The 18,691-nt window shown below is 62.6% G+C and overlaps 8 protein-coding genes across 8 annotated transcripts; 2 read left to right on the top strand and 6 right to left on the bottom strand.

Annotated features, from left to right (window-relative positions):
- Nucleotides 1–954, bottom strand: D7B24_008536 (uncharacterized protein; the record flags this gene model as incomplete). Its single annotated transcript, XM_028642623.1, has 1 exon — nucleotides 1–954. The coding sequence occupies one exon, from the start codon at nucleotides 952–954 to the stop codon at nucleotides 1–3; it is 954 nt and encodes a 317-aa protein (XP_028493557.1).
- Nucleotides 955–1,977: 1,023 nt separating this feature from the next.
- On the bottom strand, nucleotides 1,978–2,946 carry SNZ1 (Pyridoxal 5'-phosphate synthase subunit snz1; the record flags this gene model as incomplete). The annotated part of the gene is made up of 1 exon (XM_028642622.1): nucleotides 1,978–2,946. The coding sequence occupies one exon, from the start codon at nucleotides 2,944–2,946 to the stop codon at nucleotides 1,978–1,980; it is 969 nt and encodes a 322-aa protein (XP_028493556.1).
- Nucleotides 2,947–4,258: 1,312 nt separating this feature from the next.
- On the top strand, nucleotides 4,259–5,005 carry D7B24_008534 (uncharacterized protein; the record flags this gene model as incomplete). Its single annotated transcript, XM_028642621.1, has 1 exon — nucleotides 4,259–5,005. The coding sequence occupies one exon, from the start codon at nucleotides 4,259–4,261 to the stop codon at nucleotides 5,003–5,005; it is 747 nt and encodes a 248-aa protein (XP_028493555.1).
- Nucleotides 5,006–5,158: 153 nt separating this feature from the next.
- D7B24_008533 (uncharacterized protein) lies at nucleotides 5,159–6,986 on the bottom strand (the record flags this gene model as incomplete). Its single annotated transcript, XM_028642620.1, has 3 exons — nucleotides 5,159–5,882; nucleotides 5,937–6,536; nucleotides 6,622–6,986. The coding sequence occupies 3 exons, from the start codon at nucleotides 6,984–6,986 to the stop codon at nucleotides 5,159–5,161; spliced, it is 1,689 nt and encodes a 562-aa protein (XP_028493554.1).
- Nucleotides 6,987–8,672: 1,686 nt separating this feature from the next.
- D7B24_008532 (uncharacterized protein) lies at nucleotides 8,673–11,390 on the bottom strand (the record flags this gene model as incomplete). The annotated part of the gene is made up of 4 exons (XM_028642619.1): nucleotides 8,673–10,690; nucleotides 10,773–10,811; nucleotides 10,872–11,012; nucleotides 11,090–11,390. The coding sequence occupies 4 exons, from the start codon at nucleotides 11,388–11,390 to the stop codon at nucleotides 8,673–8,675; spliced, it is 2,499 nt and encodes an 832-aa protein (XP_028493553.1).
- Nucleotides 11,391–12,984: 1,594 nt separating this feature from the next.
- On the bottom strand, nucleotides 12,985–13,939 carry UBC6 (Ubiquitin-conjugating enzyme E2 6; the record flags this gene model as incomplete). The annotated part of the gene is made up of 3 exons (XM_028642618.1): nucleotides 12,985–13,705; nucleotides 13,775–13,854; nucleotides 13,883–13,939. The coding sequence occupies 3 exons, from the start codon at nucleotides 13,937–13,939 to the stop codon at nucleotides 12,985–12,987; spliced, it is 858 nt and encodes a 285-aa protein (XP_028493552.1).
- Nucleotides 13,940–14,541: 602 nt separating this feature from the next.
- Nucleotides 14,542–16,243, top strand: D7B24_008530 (uncharacterized protein; the record flags this gene model as incomplete). Its single annotated transcript, XM_028642617.1, has 3 exons — nucleotides 14,542–14,574; nucleotides 14,631–14,750; nucleotides 14,798–16,243. 3 exons carry the CDS (start codon nucleotides 14,542–14,544, stop codon nucleotides 16,241–16,243), a joined length of 1,599 nt encoding a protein of 532 aa, XP_028493551.1.
- Nucleotides 16,244–16,958: 715 nt separating this feature from the next.
- D7B24_008529 (uncharacterized protein) lies at nucleotides 16,959–18,408 on the bottom strand (the record flags this gene model as incomplete). The annotated part of the gene is made up of 2 exons (XM_028642616.1): nucleotides 16,959–18,259; nucleotides 18,312–18,408. 2 exons carry the CDS (start codon nucleotides 18,406–18,408, stop codon nucleotides 16,959–16,961), a joined length of 1,398 nt encoding a protein of 465 aa, XP_028493550.1.
- Nucleotides 18,409–18,691: the final 283 nt, after the last annotated feature.

Here is an 18,691-nt window from a genome sequence, read left to right as displayed (position 1 = left end):
CTACGCCGCGGCAGTATCCATATGCCGCTCCAGCTCCCTCTCCGTCCACGCCCACAGCGCCTCCTCCATCTCTCGATCGCGCGCATGCTTCGACGCCTTGCCAGGGACACCGACGGGAAAATAAAACTCGCCCGACTCCGCCTCGGGGCTGACGGCAGCCCACAGCTGCGTCTTGGCGCCCGCCGCGACGGGCGTCTGCAGGACGTCCCCGACGAGGCGGACGAAGCGCACGAGCGGCGCGAGGATCGGCCAGCTGGCCGCGACGCCGTTGGTGATGTTCGTGTTGACGACGCCCGGGTGCAGCGCCACGGAGCGGAGCGCTGGGTGACGCACCGCCAGGGCGTGGGCGTGCAGAATGTTGGCCACCTTGGAGAGGCTGTAGCGGGCAAAGCCCGAGAGGGCGGCCATGTCCGTCCTCAGCGTGTCGAACGCGCCGGGGTCGAGGAAGGGGGCCCAGGCCTCGGCTGAGGAGGCAATGGTGATGATGCGCACGTCGTGCGGCGGCGGCGGCGACGGGGCGGCGGCCGTCTTGAGGAGCGTCGGCAGGAGGAGCTTGGTGAGCAGGGCGTGGCCGAGGTGGTTGGTGCCGAAGTGGAGCTCGTAGCCGTCCTTGGTTGTGCCGGGCGGCTGGGCACAGATGCCGGCGTTGTTGATGAGGAGATCGAGCCGGTCTGCCTGGGCGTGAAAGTCGGCCACTGCCTTCTTGATACTATCGAAGGATGCCAGGTCGAGACGGAGGTATGTGATGGGTGCCGCGTCGGGGACGGTCTTCCGAATGTCCGCAATGGCGTCGAGGGCCTTGGACTCGGATCTGGCCGCCAGGAAGATCATGGCCGGATTATGCTTGCAGAGTTGCAGCACCGTCTCCTTCCCGAGGCCATTGTTGCCTCCAGTGACAAGAATAACCTTGCCTGAGAGATCGGGAATGTCTTGGTCGGGATTGAAGTTCACCATGGTGTCACTCTAGTACAAGCGGCATATGGTTCATGGGAAGCATATGAGAGGGTTCTTACTACAGCCATATATGTGATCCCTAGTGAGCGGCACATCAGGGAAGACTCTCGGACACAGTGTTAGTCGCGGAGATTGCACTACGCGTCCAGCCCGTTAGAGTTTCGGTTTTGCGATATATAGGCTTTGCACCAATTATGCGAGCCTTCAGTCGGCGGGAGGCGGTACATAGACAAGGACGATGGCGGACAACGGCAACATGATGAAGCGCAAACGCGTCCGAGCTCCCCGCTGACCGATTCGGTAGCATGCGATACCCCCATGTCAAGGATTCCGTCTTTCCTCCGGCTCAATGGATACGTTGAAGGGTAGCAGCGGACTTTGGTTGCGACGAGCGGAGTTTGTCGACTGGTCACGGCCGTCAGAACTGAGGTGCACGTCAACATTGTCAATGATTCGCCCAGACTTGTAGCTTTCAACCCTTGAGTACCGTCGGGACGGAGAGAATGGCGACCCGCTTCATCAAGTATAGTTTGGGCGTCGGACATTTGAAAGAGCGGCACAATGCGCAACAGTTGTTCGCAAGCTCGTTTCTCTACGGTTGCGAAGGTTTGGTTGAATTGAGTTGTCACAGTGAAAGGTTGTCTCATGTGGCTGCCTTAGCAGGTGGAACTTCGGTGGACTATTGCGGCAAAACGCGATTCTTCATGTTGAACCCATGCATGTTGTCAGCTCGTTGTGAAAAGATCACCCCGACGCCGTCTACCACGTTTCAACACGGCGTCGTCCTCGTGTACGATGCAACGAACGACAGCCGCCACCGCGTAGAGCATCACATCAGGCAGGCAGTGATGGTGAATCAATAATCAATTTTCGAGGCCGCGTATCTGTTGAATACCTGTGACCGTTCCCATCCGTACGCCAAACGCATGCTTTGTGTGAATACTTTTGTGTCTTTCGTGTTTGTGGTGTTGCACATGTTCATGGTATTGCCCATATCCTCCTCGAGCACCAGACACGAGCCGGCTACCAGCCGCGGGTGGCGAGCCTCTCGCTGTCCTTCATGGTGTCGCAGTTGATGCCGACCATGGCCTCACCGAGGCCGGTCGAGCACTCGGCGAGCACGGCAGCGTCCTGGTAGTGGGTGGTGGCGCGGACGATGGCGCGGGCGCGCTTGGCGGGGTCGCCGGACTTGAAGATGCCGCTGCCGACAAAGACGCCGTCGCAGCCGAGCTGCATCATGAGGGCGGCGTCAGCGGGGGTGGCGACGCCGCCGGCGGCAAAGTTGACGACGGGCAGGCGGCCGAGCTCGGCGACCTGGCGCAGCAGGACGGGGTCGGCGCCAATCTCGCGGGCCATGGCGCGGATGCCCGTCTCCCCCTCGGTGGCGAGCAGGGCCTGGGCGCGGGCAATGTCGCGCTTGACCGTCTTGACGTGGGTGACGGCCTCGACGACGTCGCCGGTGCCGGCCTCACCCTTGGTGCGGATCATGGCGGCGCCCTCGGCGATGCGGCGCAGGGCCTCGCCGAGGTTGCGGCAGCCGCAGACAAAGGGGGCCTTGTAGGGGGACTTGTCGACGTGGGCGTCCTTGTCGGCGGGGGTCAGGACCTCGGACTCGTCAATGTAGTCGACGCCGAGGGCCTCGAGGATCTGGCACTCGACAAAGTGGCCGATGCGGGCCTTGGCCATGACGGGGATGGTGACGGCGGCCTGGATCTCGCGGATGACGGCGGGGTCGGACATGCGGGCGACACCACCGTCCTTGCGAATGTCGGCGGGGACGCGCTCGAGGGCCATGACGGCGCAGGCACCGGCCTCCTCGGCGATGCGCGCCTGGGCGGCGTCGGTCACGTCCATGATGACGCCGCCCTTGAGCATCTGGGCGAGGCCAGCCTTGACGGCGAAGGAGGCTGAGGCATTGTTCGGGATGGGCGTGGCGCCGTTGGCGGTGGTGGCCGAGGTGCCGTTGGCAGCGCCGTTCTGGGTGTCGGACATGATGGGGAGGTGTGAATATTGTCTTGGGGAGGGGTGGACAAGGGTATAGCAAAGCAAGACAGAACAAGGACGAGAAGTCAATTGAGGTTTCGGGACGGCGTGAAAGGAGGTGACGGCGATGAGGAGGTGACGGCGATGAGGAGGTGAAGAAGAAGGGAGGTGCGTCAAAAGTAGATCAGAAGGGGGGGGGCGAGATGTCTCGGTAGGAGCCGAAGCACGACTAGGGACTGATGATTCACGAGGCGGGCAGGGGCAGGTGAGAATCGGGACGATGCGGGGTCGGTCGTGATGTCCAGGGCCAGAAGGAAGAGAGCAGCTAGGGAAGCAGCGAACGAGGGAGGGGCACGTGGAAGGGGGGGGGGGGTTGGAAGGGGCGGGGCGAGGCAGCACGTTTATATCGCGCCAGAAGGTCACAGAAGAATACGGAAAGAAGCGAGGCAGAGAGAGGAACGCCGGGATCTGGTTGTTGGCAGGCACAGCAACAGCGGCGGCACGAAACTTTTTTTTTTCTCGCCTTTTTTCGCCGCCAGTTCGGAGACGGAAGGCGCAAGGCGGAGGGCGCAGGACAAGGGCGTGGCACTAGAGGCGTGACAGTCTGACGCGCCGCGAGGTCGAGGTACCGGTACCTCGATGGAGGGGTAGTGGCGGGGTCGTCAGGGCCTGGGCCGGTCTCGGACGGGGACAGGCGCGGCTGCCATCGGATGGGGTGGGACTTGCTCTCTGACCAAACTTGGGTGAGGTGCCCCGTACCTCTGCCACGCCCACGAGCTCGCCGCGCAAACGACGCGGCCGCGGTTCCGTCGACCCGCGGCGCTGCCTCGAACCCGTCGTCAGGCGTGGTGTCATTGGCCAGGATGCCAGATCTAAACTGGTTCGAGCAGCCCCGAACGAGGCGCCCCGACCCCGGAATCCCTCGGCGGGCCTCGAGCTAAGTGCCGGCGAGGTAGCGGTACTTGGGACCCTTGACTCACCTTGTTCACATGTGCATGCGCCTTCTGGTCTGACTGCCATGACGAGCCGCCATCTCCTTCTGCCTTGACAGACCTTAACAATCACACGCCTGACTCTGCTCCACCACATCTCTCACCTGAGAACAGCCCGTCTCTGCGCCAACATCTCTCACCTGAGAAACAGCCCGTTTCTGCTCCGACAACTCTCCTCCGACCAACAGTCTTTCTCTGCGTCAACTTCACTCACCCGAGGAACAGTCCTTCACTCCAACAACTCTCACCCAAAAACAGCCCTTCCCTGCTCCAACGTCTCGCACCCGACAGACGCCTCCTCCCACCGCACAGGGCCCCCCCTCCCCACGATGCCCACCATCGGCGTCCTCAGCCTGCAGGGCGGCTTCCAAGAACACCTCACAGCCCTCGCCCGCGCCGCCGCCTCCCTCTCCGCCTCCGCCCCCTCCGCCCCCGCCTTCACCCCGACGCCCGTCCGCACGCCCGCCGACCTCGCCCGCTGCGCCGCCCTGCTGATCCCCGGCGGCGAGTCGACGACCATCGCCCACCTCGCCGCCGAGTCGGCCCTGCTCGACCCGCTGCGCGCCTTCGTCGCCGCCGGCCGCCCCGTCTGGGGCACCTGCGCCGGCGCCATCCTGCTCGCCGACGAGGCCGTCGCCGCCTCGGCCAAGAAGGGCGGCCAGGCCCTCATCGGCGGTCTCGCCGTGCGCGTCCACCGCAACCACTTTGGCCGCCAGATCGAGTCCTTTGTCGCCGACCTCGAGCTGCCCTTCTTGCGTGGTGGCCACGAACAACAACAACAGCAGCAGCAGCCGGCGCGTCTCTTTAGCGGCGTCTTCATCCGCGCTCCCGTCGTCGAGGCCGTGCTCGACCCCGCTGCCGTCGAGACCCTGGCGAGGTTGCCGGGCCGCAAGACGCGCGCCGGCATCGACCGGCCGAGCGAGAGCGATGGCGATGCCGAGGCGGGAGACATCGTGGCCGTGCGCCAGGGGAATATCTTTGCGACGAGCTTCCACCCAGAGCTGACGGATGATATTCGGGTGCACGTGTGGTGGCTCGGCGAGGTGGCAAACTACCTCGAGAAGGAGACGGCGTGACTGGGTCAACACAAGGAGAGGAGGACGAGAACAACATGGGCAAACACAATGACGATATGCCATAGAAGTAGACAGCCTGCGTAGAGCGAATCCGTACACACTGCATTACAACACTGCATTACAACACTTCATTACAACACTGATGACGAGTCTCTACTCCTGCCCCTCGCCCTCCCCTGGCGCCTCGTCCTCCTCGAGACTCCAATCCCGCAAGCCCTCGCCCCGGATCCAGCTGACGCCGCGGCGCCAGCTACCCTCGCGGATCGCCCGCGCGTCCCTCTCGTACACGACGCCCGTCACCATGAGCGCTGCGACAAAGACCCACACGTCACCGCCGCGCATGCCCTTCCACCACCGCCTCTTGACGCCGACCTTCCACAGCGAGTCCACGCTCGCCCGTGCCGAGTACAGGAACATGCCCCGGCCCTGCTTCCGCTCGACCCAGGCCCAGAGACCGGCGACGAAGCCGCCGAGGAAGAACCGCAGCGTCGGCAGCACGTGGCGCGGCAGCCACGTCTGGAACACGCAGATGGAGGCCCACGCCGTCGAGATGGAGCCGGCGAGGAACGTCGAGCTCCGCAGCGCGCGGCTGAGCACCTTGGTCAGGACGGCGACGGGCGCGTGGTACAGCTTGGCGCCGGCGTTGGGCAGAATGGCAAACGCGCCGTAGAAGCCGAGGAGCATGCGCATAAAGGGCGGGAACGAGCTGAGCCAGAACTGCAGGTACGTACGCAGACAAGACGGGTCAGACGGGTGGAGGGTCGCGCACGAGAGAGAGGTGATGATGGGGTGTGCTGTCGAGGTCAGGGGCGCGACGGCGGCGAGCGATGCCGGCAGCGTTTCCTTGTTGGGGAACAGAGTGGGCGAGATGTAGGGCCTGTCATTTGTCAGCTGTCTTCTCGGACCCAAGCAGCGCGCCATGGAAACGTACGGCCAGTTGAGCTTTGCCATCTGTGCAAGGCTGTCGACAATCTCCAACGTCTTGGGCCACACCAGGTGGCTCGGGTAGCCGGCGGGCCTCTGTTGCAGATAGGCTGTCGAGTTATTGAAGATGAGGTTTCCGTAGGCCGCGGGGAAGCAGTCGCGGTCGAAGACGACGGCGTGCAGCAGCTGTCCAAAGGCAAAAGGCTGGATCATCCAGCTGCCCCACCACCAGGGCCGTTCCCTCTTGACGCGGCCGCCGGCTTTGAAGCCCCAGATCATGCCCTCGCCCTCGCACAGATTCCAGCCGAACTCGAGGGCGCGGAACATGGCGTAGATGGCGACCGACACGCGCAGTTGCTGCGCCGGGTACACGCCGAGGGCCAGACCGGCGAGCGAGGCACCGACGGCGGGTGCATAGGGCGACGTCAGTGTGGCGGCGGTACGGGGATTGCGTCGTCGGAAGGGGATCGCCGCATCGTCGAGCAGGTGGCCGCGCAACCTGGACATGAAGCGGAAGAGCAGGCGATAGAGCAGCAGGATGGAGGATAGAGAAAGCGACAGACGGAAGGTGGGCGAGTTGTACAGCGGTTGCTTCTTCGCGTTCGTGCTGTGGTTGAGTCAGTGCATGTTGCTTCACACCATGGTGGCCTGCCACGCAAGGAGGCCATGCAGGGACAGCCCGGGGAACATACTCTCTCTTGCCGAGCACCCTCTTCATCAAGACATCATACGTCTTCATGCCCGCCGCCGTGCCGACAAACAAGCGCAGCGCGTCGCGGATCGCCCGTGTATTGTAGCTGTCGCTCGGCGGCACAGCATGGGACGGCCGTCGGCCAGGCTTGTCGCCATCGACTATCTTCTCGACCGTCGCCACGCTCGGCGCCGTCCGCCTTAGCACGCGCGACCGCGAGATGACATACTTGTGCAGCGTGGCGTACTCGCGCGCCGAGATGGTGTAGCGCAGGGCGTTGCGCAGGACGGGGTCGGAGACGGACTTGGGCGTCAGGGTGCGCGGCGCGTTGGGCGGGCGCGACGGCCCCGGTGCGGCCGAGGTCATCGGTTCCTGTCGAGAGGTGGCGCTCTACTGCCAGTGGGACAGCCGCTCGACTGCGAGGTGGAACAGAGCAAAAGGTGTGGCGTTCGAAATCAGAGTGAATCGCAATGCAGCTGAAGAAATCGAGTGATCAGACAGTCGCAACAAGTCTCATGGGCGCGTTATCTGGGATCGCTGACGTTAGCCGAAAGTCCCCCCCCAAAATGGTGGGAAGCCGAGCTGGAATGCATCCCGCGCCAGACCCAGGCCAATGACCTCACAGGGACGTACCAAGGTCGGGCAATGGCTTATGTAGGCCGTCAGAGCAAAGTCAATTAGTCGTCTCGTCGAGCGGGTTCGCACGAGCCGTCGCGTCGTTCATCCGTGCTGCAAAAGAGGAAGGGAAAGATGAGGAGGGATGGAGGAGAGGGAGGAGGGGTGGGATGGCAAAAAGAATCTTGGATGGTCCGAAAACCTGGGGAATGGGCGAGGGGGGAGCTGCTGCAGCGGGAGCAGGCGCCATACACTACACTGGGGAAGGAAAGAAGGGGTCGCAGCAGAGGCAAGCACAGGCAAGCAGGGCAAGCAGGGCAAGCATGGCAAGCATGGCAAGCATGGCAAGCTAAAGGCAAGCACATGCCTCGGCCTTTCGACGGCTCCTCCCCTGTTCCCTCCCAGCTCCCCTAGCGCATATTCACGTGTCTCGGCCTATCAGCGCCTACCCCCTTGCCCCTGTCCTGCCTTTTCCCCACGCCGTTTGATGACATGCTCATGCACAAGGGCAGACTTGTGTAAACATTCGGAACCCCAGTCTGCCTCTACCCATCGTGTTTGTTGTCTCCCCCTTGTCAAGGTGGTTGTCTGTCACTCGTGGACGGGCATTGGAATTGCACTGGAATCACGGCCGCCACGCAGCCACACATGCTCAAGCTGTTCAACGCGACAATGCATTACGGACTATCAACGGTGCAACCATCACAAGCCCTGGCCTCGAACCCTGCCGGTCGTTCCAACGCGCTCTGCATGCTTCACTGCGGCCGCCTTCCGAAAACCCAGGCTGCTCGAAGAAGGTCTCCTTTTCGAGAGCCTCGAGTGTGTCCCTGGATCCATCCTACACAGGGACAGCCCCGGCACTCGTCGGCCCATCCTGTCCAAACAAGCCTTTCTCGCGTGACTCTGAACCATCCTGGCTCACATGCTCATCCATCTCGCTCAACCCCAAGGGTATCACCACGCTTCGTTCCGCCCCCTTATGACATCCGCACAACTGCGCTGAAGGGGGCCGCGCCGTCCCTCCTCGGTGGCGTTCTCCCCCACCATCTTGTCCATAATCCGTGGACCGCGGTCTTGAGAGCACTGACGCAGACCCCGTCAAGACCCATCGACACACGGGCTTGCGTCCGCGAGGTCGAACCGACGAGACCTGCTTCACCATATCCCTTTCAGTCCGCCCATCCCAGCCAGACAATGTCCGGCCCAGGGGGCATCGCAGGGTTGCCCCATCGCGCGACGGCGCGTAAATACAACGGCAAAACCAAAAGCAAGCGGGGGAATCAAACTTTTGTGCGCATGATGCAAATGCAACTCGTCATATCGGTCGTCGTGGCAGCTGTGAGACAGAAGGAGAACAACCAGCCGTGCGTGGCTGCTGCCCTGCTACTGCTGCTTGCAGTCCACCGTCGTTACTCATGATCGAATGCGAACCCTCGCCTAAGGGTACGCAGCCACGGGGTGCTGGTGGTCCGAGCCGCCGTCTTCGCGCGCGTACATCAGCGGAGTCCACTTGCGGCCCAGCGAAGCGCCCTCGCCGTGGAAGGGAACCATCTCCTCCTGCCATCCGAGAATGTGCCACACGTCGCCACCGTTGCGTGGCTCGACGCTCTGCAGCGAGTGGCGGATCTGTCCCGCGTGCGGGACGCGTCCCTCCTTGACATCTTCGAGTGCCCGCAGACGCCGCAGTTCACGCTCCGACACGACGGACACCATGATCTGGTGGCGAGCCTCCGAGTTGGCCCAGCTCGAGACGTTGCCGTAGACGCTAGACTCTAAGGCGGGCTTGAGGTAGGCGAACGGAAGGTTGAGGAGAACGCGAGAAAGAGTCGAGTTGACGGCGCGCTGCTGAGGCGTCAGGCTGAGCACCTCGCCGTTGGTACCGTCCTGCGTACTGTCCTGGGACGCTGACGAGCCGCCCATGTCGCCGAACTTGATGTGCATGGGCCGGGCCCGTCGGCCCGCTCCCAGGTGGACGGAGGTGCCGTGAGCGATAGGCGGTGTGCCCGTCGACTTGGCCGGTGCCGGCACGTTAGGGATGCGGGCGAAGGACTCGGGGTCCGCGACCGAGGTGTCGAGACGGAAGTAAGCCGGAAAGTTGTTGATGATGAAGGAGATCACGCCCCCCATGAGGAGCTGGACCTGCTCGCCGTAGGCGAAAGGAGCGTGGCGGTCAGCAGACGCACGGCCTGGCAGGTCACCGAGGATGAAGTCCAGCGCCTTTTCGAGGGTCGACCAGCTCAGGTGGTCGGCTGCCACCTGCATACCGCGCTGGATGATGGGGTCCCAGTTCAGCAGCTTTCCGGCGGCGGCATAACCCAGGGCAAAGTCGAAACGGGTATCTGCGTTTCCGGCGAGCGTCAGGTTGCCGTCTCCCATGGAAGCGCCCTCGGGAGGACCACTGAGGAGAGGGAAGGAATAGAGTCGCTGGATGGCCATCCAGAAGGTGCTCGAGTTGATGTACTTGTCGTCCGTCTTGAGGAGGATGGTCTGCGCGTCCGTTCCGTGCGAGTGGCTGTCACTGTGGCTGGTGGTCTGCAGCAGGTTACGGAGAGGCTGGCTGCGCGCAAAGACGAGTCGGTGGCCAGGGATGCGGACAGGGGGCGCGCGGTCATCGAGGTAGCGAAGCTCGAGCGTGCAGTCGACAAATGTCAGGTCGGTGAACTGGGATTGGAGGTACCCAAACAAACCCTCGACGCTGTTCTGGGCCTCCTGCATCTGCTGCTGCATCACGTGCGGCGGGGGCATGTGGTTGGACATCATCCTCTGGTGGGCATGACCGTAGGCAGAATGCTGGTGCTGGTGCTGCTGATGATGCTGATGATGCTGCTGCTGCTGGTGATGGTGGTGACGACGGTCGTCATGGTTTGCCACGACGCCGTTCGGGCCGCCATGGCCGTGATGCTGGTTAAAGGCGGCCGCTTCGTCAGCGTGGTGGGAGGAGTGGGAATCCTGGAAGCTGTGGGGCGTCGAAGGGCCGTAGTTGTTGACCTGGTGGGGGTAGTGCTCCATGCCAGCAGGCGCGACAGAGGAACGGCCGAAGGCGTCGCCCGAGGTGACGGGCACGAATTCGGTGCCGTAGGGCATCTGCGGGGGGTATCCATGGCCTGAAGCCGTGTGGCCGTGACCAGGGAAGGGTCGCTGACCGTTGGGCAGGCCGCCGAGCCCCGGCGGCGGGGCGAATCCGGCCGAATGCGGAGGAGCCGGCGATGAGTTATTCGAGTCAAAGTGGCCAAACTGGAGGCTGCCGTTGCTGGGGTGCGGGTGGTGCATATGAGCCGGACCGTTGAGCCCGTGGCGGGGCAGGGGCCGCATGTCGCCGTTGGTGCCCAGGCCCAGAGCACGAGGGGTTGGCTGGAAAGCAGGAGGCATGCTGTACGGGGTTGTCGACCTGACGGTCTGGTGTGGGACAGCAGCAGCAGGCGCAGGGACAACAGCAGCAGGCGCAGGGGCCGTGTCTGGAGGGAGCACGTTAGAACTCGGGGCCTAGAGCTAGAGCGGCCGCATCTCGTCATGATGACTGACGAAGGCTCGACGTACCATGGACGGATTCACCGAGAGGCTCAGCAGGAGTAGTAGCTGTGTGACGAGACTCGTGTGAGAAGTGGCGGGGCCTCGGGTGCGGTTGGTGATACGAACTCTGGTCAAGCTCCTCGGCGGATTGAGATTCGACGGGCATGGGTTCGGCGTCGGGCTGCTCGACGGCAGGCGTGGATTCGGCAGCAAGGTCGGTCGAGGTCGAGGCGGAGGGCGTCAGCTCGGGCTGGGTAGTCGGGGTAGCTACGGAGCAAGTTAGCACGCATACTTGCAGAGAGGTCGGCAGCCCAAGACAGCGTAGGTAGGTGGTAAGCTCTCACCAGACTGTTCCTCGTCGACGTTGCTCGCCGCCGTGGACGATGCCTCGGCAGCAGCGTCCTCCTTGGTGTCGAGCACGGTGACGACGGTCTCGGGGGTCGCGGCTTCTGCGTTGTGCTGAATCTTGAGAGAGGAGCCGTTGGACGTGGTGGTGGGCTGGGCGGCCGAGGTCTGCTTGGCGGTACCGTTGCTGCGGCGGTTGAGGTAGACATAGGGGATGGCGGGCTTCAGCGACAGGCCGGAGAGGGGGCGGGCGGCAGAGGCCTTCTTGCCAGGCTTGCCGGCGCCGCTGGCGGAGGTCATGTTGAGGCGTGGTGGACTGGCGGAGGGAGAGAGAGAGAGAGAGAGAGAGAGAGAGAGAGAGAGAGGCTGGGAAGGCGTGGGAGGACGCCTTGCGAGGTGTTCGGACGTGGCAGCGACGAACACCGACACGGCGAGAGCGGGTAGGTGTGCAAGGTCCGAGGGTGATGCAGATGACGACAGAGACTCCGGAGCTCGACGAGAGGCGTGACTCTTAGTTGCCTGGCCCGGAGGAGAAGTTGACAAGCATGTTAGAGCATCCGCAAAGCTCCAATGCGTGACGGCTCGAGTGCCAGTGACGATGCTTTGGGGGTGGAAGGAGAGGCAGAACAGGGAAAAGGAAGGGGGGGGGGGGGTTGGTGGAGTGGAGAGGAGTGGAAAGAGGGCGACAGAAGACGATGGATGATGCAGGGTGCGCGCGCGCGCAGAGAGAGAGAGAGAGAGAGAGGCGAGGGTGGAGAGGATGCTGGGGCCAGGCGACGGGCGGGAGCTGCAGGTGATGTAGGTCCGACGCCAGAACGACTTCGACAGCAGCGAGAACGGCTTCGATAGCAAATTCAGTGACGGGCTATGTTGATGCTGGGTATACGCAGATGGAGGATTTTCGGAGGTGATGTGGATGAAGCTGCTGATGCTACTGGCGTGCGTCTATCTGCCTGTTGCTGGCTCCAGAAGCCCAGGCAGGCAGCAGAGCTTCTTCTAGGTAGGTACCTTACCTGCTTGATTTCTACCCAAGACGCTCCTGCTCCCGTGCAGTGCTCAATATAGGTAGGTAGGTGCTGGGAGTTTTTTTTTTTTTTTTTCCCTTCCCACCTTCGGCCTGTTGGGCAGTTGGCGGTGGCCGGAGCTGGGCCAGGAAAAAAAAAATCGGGGCTGCGTCACAAATTTTATCCTCTTGTCCCCCCCCCGCAAAACGATGAGCAGCACCGCAGGCGACCAGCGCCAGGCCAGGCCTGGCAGATGATGGATGGTAAGGTGAGGTGAGATTGGCCCGCCCCATCCCTGCACGGTCAATAATGAGCCGTCCATCCATCTGTGCCTCTGTTTCGATTCGGTGAGCGCTGACCGGGTGGATGCGTCGGTGAGTGACATGCATCATCGGCTTCGTCGTTGCCTTTGTCTGAAATCTGAGACAAATTGGCAGAGAGGCTCAACTTGTCTGCGTTCCAGTCTGATGACGTCTGACCACGGGCAAAATGAACGACCAAGAGTACGCATCTTGTCTGACCAGGGCCATCTTGCATGGTGGCGACACGTAAGCAGGCAGCAACAGCAAGGAATGGACGCCAAGCCTGTTCTCCAGTAGATGGTATGCCATCCGAGTTACAATGCCACGATACTACGGGTCCGTACATCTCATACCAACGCCAAACGCTGCGTAGATTGAACACAATTCGAGAAGAGAAGAGGAAAGCCGCAACTACCATCATGTTACACCAAAGCATTGGGAGTCAGTCCCCTTCAACAGGCCCACCATCGGGCCCTTCAACGGCGAACACCAATCCTCAGCTTGCCAAAGCCAACAACGCCACGCATGCTCCCTGTATATCCGTTGCCGTCTGTCTCTTGACGAGCCGCTCTGCACACGTCTTGCCCTCTACTCGCCGTTACCGAGCACTCTCGCGAGCAGCACGTACAGGAACACGACGGCGCCCGCCACGAGCAGCTTGTTCCGATGCAGCCACCCCGTCCCAGCATCCCGCTGCTGCACGACGGCATCGACAACGGCGCGCCCCTGATGCGCGCTGTTGGCACCGCCGCCGCCGCCACCGCCCCCGTGAGCGCCAATGCCCAGCTGCGGCGGCCGACAGCTCGAACCGCCCGCTGCCGCTGGCACGTGGCCCGTGGCCATGTCGACCTTTTGCTCCCTCATCATGTCCCAGTTTTTCGCGTCGACCTCGGGCCACTCGGCGCGGAACTTGGCCCCGGCGTCGCCCGCCTTGACGTTGCCCTTGCCGGCCGGGTTGGCGCGCGCGTGCGAGCCGCCGCCTGTCGAGTTCCACCACCGTGACCGGGCCGCCAGCGCGCGGCGCTCGGCCGCTGTGCTCGAGACGGAGCCCGTTGTCATCTCCTCCGAGGTCATGAACGACAGCAGGCCGATGAGGATCGTCGAGACTTCCCAGGCCGGGTTGAAGGACTTGGGGTGGAAATCAGAGATGGAGAGGCAGAGGCGGGTCGATGGCTGGAAGCGGCCGGAGGGCGTGTGCATGCGGATGGCCGGCGGGGCGAAGGGGTATGTCGGCGGGAACATGAGTGTGCCCCAGTACTGGCCGCCGTGGTAGGGTGTGTCTTCGGGGCCGGTGATGATGTAGTGCCATCTTTGAAGCGGGGGGGGTGACCAAGTTAGCCTGGGAGTTCACAGGCGTAAGGGGGAGGGGGGTACGAACTCGAGGATGTTGGATTCAGAGGGATGCGCCTCGATGTATGGGGGTGGGTTCTCGGCGATGGTCTTGTATTCGCGGGTCAACTGAGATCACGTTAGCCAAGGAGCCCACGACAATCAGTCCAGAATTCCGACGTGCCCGCTTCTGCGCTGCCTTGCTGGCCGACATGGTGGGTGTTCCGAGGTTCACCACAGGTAGATGTCGATGACGTGGTCAGATTGCACGTTTCTTGTTGAGCCTAGGTGGTAGGTGTGATTGTGGATGCGACGCAAGAAAGGAACGCAGTCTAGGGTCCCAAGAGACAGTAACGCCGCGCAATCGCAGTTGATGCAACGATAAAGGATGGTGTGTGTATGTGTGTGTGTGTATGTGGAAGGTGGATGCGCTGGGGTAGTCGTGAAGTTGGAGGTAGTAGGGAGGAGAGTGGTTACAGGCGAAGGCTGGGCCAGACGGCGCCAGGGTCATCGGGGGGGGGGCGTTTGGGCCTTTGGGGGGCTTCGGCCTTTGGGACCTTGGTGTCTAGGCCTGGGACCTGGGACCTTGGTGTCGGGGCCTGATACCTTGCTGGCACGAAATGTCCGAAGCGGCGCCACAGGAAGGCGGTACGTACTGGCCGTGTCGATCCACCAGCCTCACGTCACATAATAGCGGGTCAGGGCGTAGGTCGAATGGAAACCTCCTGGGGCGCTCTTGACGACCCATCACCAGATGCGAGCTACCTCACCTAAGGTAGCCCAAGGTAGCTATCCTCATCCGACCTGACAGACTCAATGGCTGCCAAAACGACTGTGGGCGAGGGTTCCGTACGTCATGTTTCCGTCTTTCTTCCCACCTTCATCGTGAGCTGACCATACACAAGAAGCCCGACCCCATTCAGAAGCTCAATGCCGATGCCGAAAGCTTGCGGCGCGAAGCAGAATCCTCCCTCGAGTATGCGGCCAAGCTCGAGGAGGAGAACCAGCGGCGCCAGGCCCAGATTGTAGGTCGACTGTATCCTTTGCCGATCAAACCATCTGACAGCCGAAGCTCCTCGAGCAGCAGTCGACGCCCATGACCGTCCACAACCTCACCGTCCACGGCGCACCCAACACGCGCCGCGCCTTCCTCGATCCCATCCTCTCCCCCATCGTCGCGCCCTCAGCCAACACTGCCACGACGCTCGGCGACGTCTCCTACCGTCTGCAGACGGCATCCGCCAAGCTTGACCGTCTCGGCATCTTCCAGCCCGCCCCCAAGATTTTCCTCAACTCAGCCGACCAGACCAATCCCTCGTCCACACCGACAGACGTGGACATCGATATCCTGCTCGCCGAGCTTCCCCGCTACAAATTCAATGCCGGCACCGACGTCGGCAACTCGGAAGGTTCAGCCTTCACGTCGCTCTTGTGGCGCAATATATTCGGCGGCGCCGAGCAGCTCTCCCTCAACGCGAGCACCGGCACGCGAACACGCTCCGCCTACACAGCCGAGCTATCCGCCCCCGTGGCCTCAGACCCCGATCGCCGCATCGCCCTCGAGATTCTCTCCTCCGCCGCCGACAAGCCATGGGCCTCGCACGAGGAGGTTCTCCGCGGCGGCTCCCTCCGCTACCAGTGGCTTTCGCCGGACCGCGACATGCACTCGATCGAGTACACGGCCCTCTGGCGACAGCTCACGTCGCTGGGCCCCGGCGCGAGCCCGACCGTCCGTGCCGACGCCGGCGACTCGCTCAAGTCGTCCCTCCGCCACATCTTCCGCCGCGACACGCGCGACAACCCACAACTGCCCCAGCGCGGCTACCACATCCGCACGACGACCGAACTCGCCGGCGTCGGCCCCCTCGCCGGCGACGTCGCCTTCTCCAAGTCCGAGCTCGAGTTCGGCGGCGCCGTGCCCCTGAGCGAGCGCGCGCCCGGCGTCTCCCTCGGCGCCGGCCTCCGCCTCGGCGCCCTCTGCCCCCTGCCGCTGGGCTTCGCCTCGACCGCCGCCATCGCGCCGAGCCGCCTCAACGACCGCTTCCAGCTCGGCGGCCCCACCGACGTCCGCGGCTTCAAGCTCGGCGGCCTCGGCCCCCACGACGGCCCCGACGCCGTGGGCGGCGACGTCTTCGCCGCCGGCAGCCTCAACCTCCTCTTCCCTCTCCCCTACCGCGGTCCCGACTCGGCCCTGCGCATGCAGCTCTTCGCCAACGCCGGCCGCCTCGTCGCCCTGAAGCCTTCTGCTGGTGGTGGTGGTGGAGACAAGCAGGGCCGGCACGGGCACGGGCACGGGCACTCTGGCGCCGACATGACGCCCGCCTCGGTCGCGCGCGGCCTCGCCCACGCCGTCGGCGACCTGGTCAGCGGCCCGCCGAGCGTCGCCGCCGGCGTGGGCCTCGTGTACGCCCATCCCGTCGCGCGCTTCGAGCTCAACTTCAGCCTGCCGCTCGTCGTGCGGCGGGGCGAGGTCGGCACCAAGGGCGTGCAGGTCGGTGTCGGGATCAACTTTTTGTAGCGCGGTTGGCCACGGACCGCGGGGCGGGGCTTGTAGAAGTACGAGGCGACGGGCTGTTCAGTGTATGATAGGGATGGATGTAGAGAGGTAGAGACGTATACCACGCCAAGGTTTTGTGTCCTTGATTTCCTGGGGGTTGAAAGCTGTGGTGTGTCCCAACAAGGGATGTTCAGAAAGTTGGCCCGGCCGTGACAGATTGGGAGCATCCAGACTGCCTCGAGCTACAGGATACGAGGGATGAAGGTTGGCGCCAGTTGGATCTGTATCATCAGACAACACACGCATGCCAGCATGATCCCATCATCCTCCAACAAGGCAACAGTCCGAGCACGTGGGATCACAGTACAAAATCCAGTCGACAGCCTACCATCACAATGCTCGGACACTTGTCAAATGTTCAAAAGGCCAAAAGAAGACTAGTATTCAGCTACAAACATCCCACCACAAGCCCGTGAAAATGAAAAAGGCCACAGCCAGTATATCGTGACACTGCGGCAGCAATAACGCCAGCCCTATATCCAGCAGCCAGACCATCCGGGCCCGGCTGGCAATGACAAGAAAAGGAGCCCCGTCCTGATTTTCCGAACGGCAAGCAAAACTCATCCTTCTACCCACGTGATCCATGGAGTACCGAACCATCCTGGTCCCTGCAAGCCCTGACCCGTGTCGAACGCCGGCGAGCATCTCGCGGGCGGAGAGCAGATTCGGGAGCAACTTAGTCCCAGAAGCTCATCCAGTACCACGAGCTCAGTCCGCTCGCCAGGATGATAAAAGTGACGATACCAGCGCCCGCCCTGTCCGCTGTCGTGATTGGCTCCGGGTCCTGGAACGGGTTGCTGTCCCGGCCGGCGTTGCTGTCTCCCCTCGAGGTGCCGCCGGTGTCGTTGGTCGTAGGTGGGTTCGCGCCTGCGATGAGAAGAGAGGAAACGGCGGCCAGAACGTTCATCTGCTCGCCAGCACCCGTGGTCTTGTCGACAGCGGGGTCGATAAACTCGCCCCTGTCCCAGTAGAAGCCGCACACGCGGCCCGAGGCGCCACCAGTGCACTGTCTTATAGCAGCCTGCGTCGAGTTTTGCAGCACGGGTAGAATCTTCGAAGCTGTCCCGGGAACAAGCTGCGTGACAACAGCGAGCCAGCGGTGCATGTATCCCTTGAAGGTCAACATGTCAGCACTGCAACGGCCAGGGTCCCTCTCGCAAGGAACCTCGTAAGCAACACCTCTCGGGAAGAAATCGGTAAGGCAGCGGTCCAGCAGCTTCTCAACACGGTCGAGCCACTTGGCGTCCTCGGTGTAGTTGTACATGAACGCGGCGCCTTGCATCATAACGGCAATGTTGTAGGAGAAGGTGGCCTTGTTGATGTCGGTGCAGTTGTGCTCAATATGGCCACCGTCGTAGACACGCCAGTTCTCGTGGTCGATGTAGTTCACTCCCCAGAGCCAGTCCCACGTCTCTTCGGCGGCCTTGGTGTAGGTGTCGTTGCGGGTGTAGCGCGCGAGGCGAGCACCAATGTTGAAGAAGCAGCCGTTGGCAATGGTGTTCTTGTAGTTGTATCCGGCGTTGGTGGAGACGGCCTGCCATCGGAGACCTCCGTTGCAGTGGTCGTCGAAGCGATCGTTCTGCGTGGACCACACGGCCTGGGCGAGGGCCAGCCACTGGGGTTGGTCCTCGGGGGGGTCAGGGAATTTGTTCTCGGCGGCCAGCATGGCCGTCATGCCCCAGAAGCCCTGGTCGTCGTTTCCGAGCGAGGCCGTGTGGTTGAGGGGCATGTAGTCGCGGTTGTCGCCGACCTGGTGCACCATGCCCTCGCGGACGACGTCGTTGTAGCTCGTGTCGCCGGTCAAGTGCCAGTAGTCGACATATGTGCCCATCATGGCACCGCCCTGCCACCAGTAGTAATCGCCCTTGCCGTCGGCTGGGGGTCCTGGCAGGATACCGGGGATCATGCCAGTCTTGTTGCCTTCGTAAAACAGCATCATGTCATACGCGAGCGTGCGTGCTGTCTCACGAATTGCATCTGCACGGGTCAGCAAGAGGAGCTCGGACAGTAGAACAGCGTGTCTACACACCATCCGAATCTATGGAGTAGCCCTGAGCCAGAGCGGACGGCAGAGCACTGAGGGCCAGTAGCGCCGCTGGGGCGACGGTATGAAGAGAGTTGAACATGATGTAAAGGGAGAATGGAGAATGAGAGCAGTCGAGTGAATGCGCAGGCCTCAACGGCCGTGGGCGAAGGAGGATCGATCAACGAGAAAATGCGAATGATGTGATGATGTCGTCTCTGGGTCGTTCAATCGTCGAGGCAATGCAGATTCAATCGGGCAATAACCGTCGGGGGTGAATGAGTCCGAGTCGCTGGTGGCCCTGAACTCAAGATGCGTGTGTTATAAATAGGGCCCTCGTCGTGTTGGTGAGTCGCGAGGGTGTCGAGGGAGGAGAGGAGGAAGAA

The sequence above is a fragment of the Verticillium nonalfalfae genome, assembly GCF_003724135.2.
Source record: "Verticillium nonalfalfae strain VnAa140/NRRL 66861 chromosome Unknown scaffold_78, whole genome shotgun sequence".
Classification (NCBI taxonomy): domain Eukaryota; kingdom Fungi; phylum Ascomycota; class Sordariomycetes; order Glomerellales; family Plectosphaerellaceae; genus Verticillium; species Verticillium nonalfalfae.
The sequence above is the reverse complement of the archived record's forward strand: the minus strand, read 5'-3'. Positions and strand labels throughout refer to the sequence as shown.